This window comes from Microtus ochrogaster, chromosome 7, assembly GCF_000317375.1.
Source record: "Microtus ochrogaster isolate Prairie Vole_2 chromosome 7, MicOch1.0, whole genome shotgun sequence".
Taxonomy (NCBI): Eukaryota; Metazoa; Chordata; class Mammalia; order Rodentia; family Cricetidae; genus Microtus; species Microtus ochrogaster.
The window spans coordinates 46608738-46618744 of NC_022014.1; the positions used below are offsets into that span (position 1 = coordinate 46608738).

Here is a 10007-nt window from a genome sequence, read left to right on the forward strand (position 1 = left end):
GGCTCTGCAACAGAACTACCTTATTATATACCAGTAACATACCAGAATAAGTTCGAAAAGTGTTCCTTGGTCAACTTTCAGGAATTCTTGGTCCCAAACAGGAATATCATCTGTCCGCTTTTCTTTGTTCTCATCATCCTCAGGAGGAGGAGGGTCATCCTTGTGATGGGTGCACCACTGAATGACCTACAACAACAAATTCTTCTGACAATCTGTTACAAGACTTTCAGTTTAATGCTGGGAACATCAATCCTACACTGGGTAAAGAACTAACTAAAGGGTGATCTAACAAAAAGTTAGAGTCAACTTTTAAAAACAAAGTTTGCTTATTGCAAACACACACACAGAAGGTTGGACAACTGAGCCTTTACTTCCACCATGTGGATTCACAGACCAAACTCAGACCATCAAGCTTGGCAGGAAGAGGCATTACCCATTAAGTTATCTTGCTGGCCCTAAACTGGTTAGTTGCACCAATTACCTTGTCCTCCTGATCCTCCCACTACCCACCCCACATCCTCTGACAGTCAAGCTCAAAAGAAAAAAATGAAGCTTAAATAATCTTTTTAACTTTTAAGGATGAAAGATCTTATTAGATGTAACCAAATCATTCATAGCATTACACCTGATCCTGTTAAAAACAAACAAAAAATGGTAGAGGGGCCATGTGTTTTGAGGCATACTTATAATTTAATAAACAGTTGGAAAAAAAAAAGCAGGAGTCTGAGTTCCAGGGCAGCCTGAGATAGCAAGGCTTGTCTCAAAAACATAAAAACAATAAACTCCCCACAAACCAAGAGGCTGGAGAGATGACTCCGAGATTAAGAGCATTTGCTATTCTTACAGAAGACCTAAGTTCAGTACCCAGCACTCAATGGGAAGCTCACAACTGCCTGTATTTTCTGTCTTCTGGCCTCTGCAGACAACTGAATGCAGACGGCACACTTAACAAAACACTTGTACGCATATATAAATAAAAATCAGAGAGGCTGGAGAGAGTACTCAGTAGTTAAGAGCATCTTGCTGCTATTCCACAGGACATGGGCTCAATTCCCAGCACTCACATGATAACCCACAACCACCTGTAACTCTAGTTCCAGGAGGTTTGATGCCCTCTTCTGGCCTCCTCAGGCACCAGGCACACAAAGGAAGGCACGACACCTATATACATATACATATATAAAATAAAATGCAGGGCTGGGCAGACAGTTCAGCCCTAGAGTGCTTGCTGAAGCTGAGCACACGCATTTAATCCCAGCACTCGGGAGGCAGAGGCAAGTGGAGCTCTGCGAGTTTGAGGCCAACCTATAAAAGCTAGTTCGGGGACAGGCTCCAAAGCTACAGAGAAACCCTGTCTTGAGTGTTTGCTGAACAAGCATTAAGGACCCAATTTTGAATCCTTAGCATCTATATAAAAAAGTTGAGACAACATGCACTTGCAATCCCTAGAGCTTGTGGTATGTGGGATGGGGAGGGAAGCTTGTTTGTTACCAGTCTAGCTCTAGATTCAGGAGATAAGAGTCATATATCAGGAAATCTGATGTGCTCCTCTGGCTTCAGGTAGATATTCAAAACACATGTGTACACATACCATACACAAACAAAAACAAATTTATTCATTTACACAAAGAAACAACGGAAAGACTAAAAGTTAAGTTCATTAAAGGTATGGTGGCACATGCCTGCAATTCTAGCACCCACAAGGCAGCAGGATTACTTCCAAGTTGAAGGCCAGTCTGAGCTATCAACCAAGACCCCATCTTAAAAAATCAAACCAAGCCAGGCGGTGGTGGCGCACGCCTTTAATTCCAGCACTTGGGAGGCAGAGGCAGACAGATCTCTGTGAGTTCGAAGCCAGCCTGGTCTACAGAGCTAGTTCCAGGACTGGCTCCATAGCTACTGAGAAACCCTGTTTCAAAAAAACAAAACAAAAGAAAACCAACAAAAAAACAACCAACAACAACAAAAAGAAAAGCCAAACCAAGTTTGGCAGTGGTGGCATAAGCCTTTAATCCCAACATTCAAGAGACAGAGGCAAGCAGAGCTATCTGAGTTCTAGGCCAATCTGGTCTACAAAGTGAGTTCCAGGACACACAGGGCTACACAGAGAAACCCTGTCTCAAAAACCAACAACAAAACAAACACAAACCAAAGAAATAAAACAAGCACTAGAGAGACAACAGCAAGCAGATTTCTGTGAGTTCAAGGCCAGTCTTGTCTACAGAGCTAGTTCCAGGACTGGCTTCATAGCTACTGAGAAACCCTGTTTTGAAAAACAAAGCAAAACAAAACTTACCTGCGCTGGGTGTGTAGCTCAGTATCAGAACACGTTTGAGACCCTAAATTCAATACCCAACAACAAAACAAGAAAAACAAAAACAAAATAACCACTTACCTTTTTTAGAATTGCTGCATTAACATTTGGTAAAGGAACAGGATCATCATCTCCCTCATCATCCATTCCCAAATCTAAGAAAACCAGCAAGAGAGAAGCCATTATTTCCCAACTCCTTAACAACATACTTAGTCAGGACTTCTAGTGTGATAAAACACCAAAAGCAAGTTGGAGAGAATTTATTGCATCTTATACTTCTAGGTAACAGCCCGTCAAAAAGTAGGCAGGAACCTGGAGGCAGGAACTGAAGCAGAAGCCACTGGCTTGCTCCTCTGCCTTGCTCAGCCAGCTTTTGTTTTTTTTTTTTAATCTTTTTTTTAAAATAATTTATTTATTCTCATGTACATTGGTGTTTTGCCTACATTTATGTCTGTGTGAGGGTGTCAGATCTTGGAGTTAGAGACAGTTGTGAGCTGCCATGTGGGTACTGGGAATTGAACCTGGGTCCTCTGGAAGAGCAACCAGTGCTCTTAACCGCTGAGCCATCTCCCCAGCCCCAGCTTTTGTTTTGTTTTGCTTTTTTTCTTTCTTTTTTTATTTTTTTTTCAAGATGGAGTTTCCCTTTGTGTCCTGGAACTTGTTCTATAGACCAGGCTGGCTCGAACTCAACAGAAATTCACCTGCCTCTGCCTCCCAAGTGCTGGTTCAGCCAGCTTTTTTTTACAACTCAGGACCACCACCTAGGGGTGAGACAAATCCACAACAATCATTAATCAGGAACACTCCCCACACCCCCATACACACACTCACAGGTCAATCTGGTGGAAGCATTTCCTCAATTTTACTGCAGCTTGTGCCAAGTAGACCTAAAACTCTAGTATGGATGGGCATGGGGCACACACCTGTCAGTGATTTAATGAAGTATGAATAACTAAGGAACATCTAGAAAAGCTGAATCCCATTCTCTTTTTTTAAATATGACTCAATTTTTTTATTTGCTTGTTTCTTATATTTGGAGTACTTTTGGGGGGATATCCTTGGCCTAAGAGTCTTTGCCATAGTCCTCAGCTACTACACAACTGCAATAAACGTTACAGGGTTTCCCCTCTCCATCAATTTACACAACAATCTGTAACTCCAAGAAGAATCTGATGTTTTCGCCTGGCCTCTGGAGGGACTGCATGCACAGGGTGTATATAAATACATGCAGGCAAAAAACTTAGGTCAACCCGTAGGTACTGCAAATCTAGATGAAAACCAAAACAGACACTGCACTTGAGCACAAGGCACTCACTAAGGTCCTTTATAACAAGTTTCAATGGAGTGGTAAAGAGCAGGTCATCTCTCTCCCAGTAACTCCAATACTTGTCTTTCACCCCTTCCCGCCTTAGAGAAAACAAAGACATAAACAAAACAAAAAGCTTCAAGTTCATATATAACCCCCCCAACACTGTTAAGAGAATCTACAGGGTAAAATCTTTCTTTATGTAACATATACTGATAATGCAGACAACATAAAATATTACCTTTATTTAAATACAAAGCTATTTAGAAGAAGGCTTAAGTACTAATAATGCTTCTCTAGTATTTAGCAGTGTTTTTAAGACTTTATATGAAAGTAGCAAAATACATTCCTTTAAGCTATTTAGTTTCAGGGACTTCTGGCCGGTACCTGTCAGATAATAGTATGTGATACCATTATCTTAGACAAATAAGTCAATCCAAACGTAAACATACCAAGATTTTCACTTCTAATTACCCTGAGTTTAAGAGTTTCATTTTGTTCTTAAGTCACATGGAACCAACCAGAAACACTGTATATACAAAACAAAATCAGTAAGAAGCCAAATCCAAAGAACTCCAGACCTCAGGAGGCTAGAATCCTATAAGCTGCAGGTACTTCCTATGAAACCATGCTGCTTTGAGCCCACAAATACAGAGGAAAAGACTCCTTTAACTACTGCTATCTATCAGTCTACTTACTTCTGAGAGCAAAGCTTAGACAACTAAAGCTCTTAAAATTGGCAAATGCTTCTCTGAAGCAGGATAGGACAGATGAGCACATCAAACAACCGCTAAGATGAAGTGAATACTTCCATTGCCAAAACAAGTATTCAGGAAGCAAGTTTGCTGTCGGTTATTCACCTACCTTTATAAGACACCTGAATCACTTTCTCTGTATTGGGACCATTCCATACTCCCTCAATCAGCAGGTAACTTGATAAACCATGACTACAGGACATATCAAGGGGTTTACTCACTTAATAGGAAGGATCATGCCCGGTGGTGGTGGCAGTACACGCCTTTAATCCCAGTACTCAGGAGGCAGAAGCAGGTGGATCTCAGTGAGTTCGAGGCCAGCATGGTCTACAGAGCAAGTTCCAGGACAGCTAGGACTTTTAAACAGAGAAACCCTGTTTTGAAAAAACAAAAAAGAAAGGACCTACAATGTTTGTTACCAGAATATTGGACTTCAGGTGCCACATGACATGTACCAATTACCAAAGAGAATATGTTCACAGTTTTAAAAAGTCACTCACAAAGAAGACATTCCCCGTGCAATCAGTATTACGAGTTCTCTACCTCAGGTGAACTTGTCTAATTGTGCACAAAGCCTTGGGTTCAGGTCCCTATACTGTAAGGAAAAGAAAAACCCCTACCTCTATTAGTTATACAACCCAGCAAGCATTCCAGTCACCTAGAAATGTTCCCTCTTCCCTTGAAAGAATCTCCCAACACAATTCTAGTTCAAAGTCATTTTTATCTCTAATCCTCTCAAATTCATTTACATCTTCACCAGTTATGGTATTACAATCCTATCCCACCTAGACAAACAGCTACTAAAAACTGTAATTTGGCTGGGTAGTGGTAGCTCACACCTTTAATCTCAGCACTTGGGAAACTGAGTCAGGCAGATCTGTGAGTTCGAGGCCAGTCTAGTCTACAAAGCAAGTTCCAGGATAGCCAGAGATATTACATAGAAAAACCCTGTCTCAAAAAACAGAAACAAACAAAAAACTGGATTTTTGTTGTTGTTTTATGTGGATGGGAGTTTGTCTGCATATGTTTGTGCACCACTTGCATATCTGGTGTCTAGCGGTCAGAGAGGGTGCTAAATGGTCTGGGATAGCAGTTACAGGTAGTTCGAGGCCAGCCTGGTCTACAAAGTAGTTCCAGGACAGCCAGAACTGTTACACAGAGAAGCCCTGTCTTTGGGGGGAAGGAAGAAAAGGACATGGACAAACGGACGACCACTGGATGTAAAGGCTTGTTTGTATATGTAATCTGTGTACTGCAGAGGCAGAAATGAGAGACCCAGCCTCAAGAGAGTGGGACTGGAAAGATGGCTTAGTGGTCAAGAGTATGTACTGCAGCAGACCCACTTCAGTTCCTGGCACCATATTGGGCAGCTCACAAGCACCCATATACTCCAGCTCCAGACAAATCCAATGCCTCTGGCACTTGCAAGCACGTGCATATATCTAAACACACACATAATTCACAATAAAACCTTAAAAAGCAATATAGCCAGGTAGAATAGTGTACACCTTTAATTTCAGCACAATGGGAAGCAAAGACAGGTAGATATCCCTGAATTCAAGGCCAACCTGGTCTACAGGGAGTTCTAGGACAGCCAGGGTTATACAGACCCTCTCTTAAGACAAAAAGCAAAAACACAACAACAAACCCCAACAAGGTGGAGTAGCGGAGCAAAAGGAAACTGACTCCTGAAATACATTATCTGGCATAACATGGCATGCCTACACACACAATAATTTTTTTGTGTGTGTTTATGGGTCACACTATATAGTCTTAGCTGGCCTGAAACTCATATATCCCCCTGCCTCTGCTAAGTGCTGGAATTAAAGGTGTGAGCCACCATGCCTAGCAATCTTAAAAAAGGGGAAAAACAAAAAAAAAACAAACAAAAAAACCCACTTTAATAGTTTATGGTTTCATTATTCATACAATGCAGAAAGGAAACCACCCTTCTCACTCTCAAGCTTGTAACAGACTAGCTCAAGTAAACCTAATACTTGGAGGTTACAACCCCCCACCCCCCCACCCCCGCCTCCAAGATTTCATAAAGTTACCTTCCAGCATGGTCTTGATAGTCACAGATTGTTTGGCAATTTCTACATCAACTTCAAATATCTCTCCATCAGAACTCTGCAACTTTATCGAAGGCATCTAAAGAAAGTACATTGAATAATTATTAATTCTATAAGATGTTTCATCAACTAGTCTGTCAGGAAGCAGTAACTTAAAGAGCTATTGTACAGTTCTAAGTTCTTCACAAACAAAACAAAAAACTCCCAAGTACAGCTCTTTTAAACAGCCTTACAGGTCCACTTAAAGGTAGTTCTGAATTTACAACTGGTATTAAGAGCTATCTCTATTTGCCATTTACTTTAGAATATGTGTGGGTGTGCATAAATCTCAGCACACATGTGGAGGTCAGAACTTGCAGGAGGTAGTTCGCTCTTTCCCCTATGTGGATTCCAGGGATCAAGCTGAGGTCATCATGCTTGGCAGCTGAGCCATTTGCTAACCCCTCACAATTAAGATATATGCTTTCCATGTTCCTCATGTATGCTCCCCACTGAGTAATCATTCAATATGAAAAATTAACTGCCACAGCAACCACCTTTGGATTGAGTGACGTCAGTCCAAAGTAAACAAAGCTATCAAATAAAAGTAAATTTCTTACAGTGAAACCCTACCAGTGAAAAACAACTACTCCAAAGAGTAGAATAGAGTATGCACACTTAGATAAACAAACACAAGAGTACACACAAGAAAATAAAAGACATATAAGCAGATGTCAATACGATCCCTAAAGCCCACAAAGAGCTTAAATTTAGAAGAGTCCTTTTTAATTTTTCATTACCTACTTACTGTTCAGGTGTCCAAGTTTGAGATACTCTGACTAAATCCCTACAATAAAAAAATCTGTTTCAAAAATGTATTTTAAGTCAAGTGTGGTGGCACATGCCTTTCTAAGTCAAGAGGGAGAGGCGGACAGGCAGATTTCTGTGAGTACAAAGCCAGTCAGGTCTAAATGTAGCCAGGGCTACACAGAAAGACTTTGTCTCAAAAAACAAAGCAAAAACAAGAAAATGCATTTAAGTCATGGGAGCATATGCCTATAAACTCAGTACTTGAGAAGCAAGGTACAGAGTCAAGTTCAAGTCCAGTCTGGGCTAGATGAGAACCTGTCTCAAAAAATTAAAAGTGTTTGTCTTTAATCTCAGCACTAGGGAGGAAGAGACAGGAGGGTCTCTGAGTTCAAGGCCAGCCTGATCTATAAGAGTGAGTTCCACAACAGCCAGGATTAGAGAAATCAGTCCCATAATACCCAAGTTTTGGAAGGCTGAGGCCAGGGGGATCATAAATTCAAGGGCTGCTGGGATTACATACAAAGTTCAAGCCAGCCTGTGGGAACTCAAAATAAAATAGCAAAGAGGCGGGGGTTACAGCTCAGTAGTGTAACCACCACCTAACACTGTCCTCTCCACCTGGCCAAAAGATGAGCCAGTGCATATAAGCACATATCATAATCCCAGCCTTTAGGCAAGGAGGAGGATCAGGAGTTCTAGGCCATCTTCTTGACAAATAGAAAGAAGTATGAGGCTGGTGTGGGTTTCATGAGACCCTGTCTCAAAAACTGAACTCAACAGCCATAAACTCAATTCAGATAAAATATGAGCCATTAGGAAAAATATAACTTCATATATAAAAAAATTAAGCAAACTAAAACTAACATAAAACTAACATGACTTGAATTTGAGGGAAAGTCAAAAGCAAACAAAACTAAAACTAAAAGCTCTAAGCCTGTAATTGTAATTTCTTATCTTCAGATCTCTTCCCTCATTCTTCCAAAAGAGGAGGATTAATTAAAGACCTCTTTAAACTCACAGGCAGCTTTTTTTTTTTTTTGGTTGTTTTTTGAGACAGGGTTCTTCTGTCCTAAACTCCCACCTGTTTCTGCCTCCACTACAGAGACTAAAGGTATGCACCACACCTAACTCACAGGCAACTCTTTAAGGTCTGTGATTGTGAAGTAAACACGATTCTTCAGTGTTATTACTATCTATTAACTCAAGGTACCGCTGAAGCTTTCTGATCTGGGCTGTATTAAGAAACAATGTGAATTTTCACAAAATATAGGGTTTGGCATATAAAGTAATTATTGCACCCCTTTTAGAGTCAAACACTTAAGACTCTAATCCCTTAAAATATTCATTCAGCTTTCACAACATTTGTCCCCACCATCCCTCAAGCAAACAAGCTGGGGATGGGCTGGGGGCGCTAAATCCCGTTCTCCAATCATTCACTGAAATACCCAGCTCTCACTCATCCCTGGTTGGAGAGACTCAGATTTCACTTTTCAACTCAGGAACATGTCTGCTTCTCCATGGTATTTAGTGCTTGCCAATAATGCAGAACAGAGAAGCCCAGAGCAGCACACCTCCCCTATGATAAGGCAACAGTAAAGTTAACAATAAAGGGAGGCTAGTTTTTAATAGCAAAACATGTTCTTTCCTAGTACCCAGCACTGGAATGCACACTCCAGAACAAGTCTACGTAGTTGACAGAATTACTTTAAAAGTAACATCATTCCATATTTCCTTGAAATAATCCACAATAAATAAAGATGTGCTTAGTCATAGTCGAATTCAGGTATTAGGTTGCTTGTACGGGAGCCAGGATCTTATTAAATGACAGGGAAGCAATCGGTTAATCTGTAATTCAATGCACTCTGTAATCCTAGACTTAACTTTCGGTGCTGTGTTGGAATTAAGTGCAAAATTTTTAAGTAATAATGTATGAGATTTCGATTTGACATGCTTTCAAAAAAAAAAAAAAAACAAAAACACCCTTCAGTACTTTGAGCTCCTGGACTTGGAAATTAAACCACCTAGAAAATTCTACTAAACCTAAACTTTAAACAAAAACAAACCTGTTTTAAGTGACTCGAAATTCTGACACCTTACTAGTCTGCAGGAGGAAGGGACTGCACTGTTCTATGGCACAGGCACATTCTACTGTGACATTTTGAAGAAAAACGACCAGTCCCCAACCCGAACCAGCGGACTCCATTAAAAGTGAACCAAGGGGCAGGTGTCAGGCTAGCCCTTAAAAAACCCAGGCGCCTCCCGTTTAGGGTCACGGGCTCCTAAAAAGTCACACACCTCAGACGACGGGGTCGGCTAGGACAGTAGTGAGTTCAGAGACAGCAGGACGCGACAAAGCAAGGCAAAGAACTAACCCGTCTGGACCTGCAGCTTCGGCGGTACAACAGGCAAGACCCATAGGGAGCTAGGAGCGCCAGATACGGAAGGAAGAGAGGGAGCCCCAAATCGAGCCGACTAGCAACGACCCCCACCACCTGGGGCGGCCAGGGACCCCCCCCCCAGCCCCGCCGCCACCCGCCCTGGAGCGCGGGGCAGCAAGCCTGTCGCTGAGGCAGGCCCGGGCCGAAGCCTGGGCCTTGCAGCCACGTTCGGGTCCAACCGGCGCCGCCCTCAGAGGAGCAGGCTCGTCACAGGGCTCTGCTACGACTCCTCGGGCGAGCGCCGAGAGGCCGCGCGGCCCTGCCCCGGTCGACTCGCGCTCTCGGCGGTCCGGGGTCGGCAACGGGCCCCACGGCGCCTCAGGCTACGCCAGG

At 42.2% G+C, this 10007-nt stretch overlaps 2 protein-coding genes across 2 annotated transcripts in view; both read right to left on the minus strand.

The window, feature by feature from the left end:
* LOC101989078 (S-phase kinase-associated protein 1) lies at positions 1–6526 on the minus strand. Its single transcript, XM_026780098.1, has 3 exons — positions 6430–6526; positions 2396–2469; positions 1–186 (listed from the first exon to the last, which is right to left on the minus strand). The coding sequence occupies exons 1-3, from the start codon at positions 6524–6526 to the stop codon at positions 16–18; spliced, it is 342 nt and encodes a 113-aa protein (XP_026635899.1). The 3' UTR covers positions 1–15.
* A 3368-nt stretch (positions 6527–9894) lies between these two features.
* LOC101989365 (S-phase kinase-associated protein 1-like) overlaps positions 9895–10007 on the minus strand; it is a 10419-nt gene continuing 10306 nt past the window's right edge. Inside the window, exon 5 of the mRNA XM_013347066.2 lies at positions 9895–9997. Coding sequence (XP_013202520.1) covers positions 9895–9997 — 103 coding nt within the window. The remainder of the gene's footprint in view (positions 9998–10007) is intronic.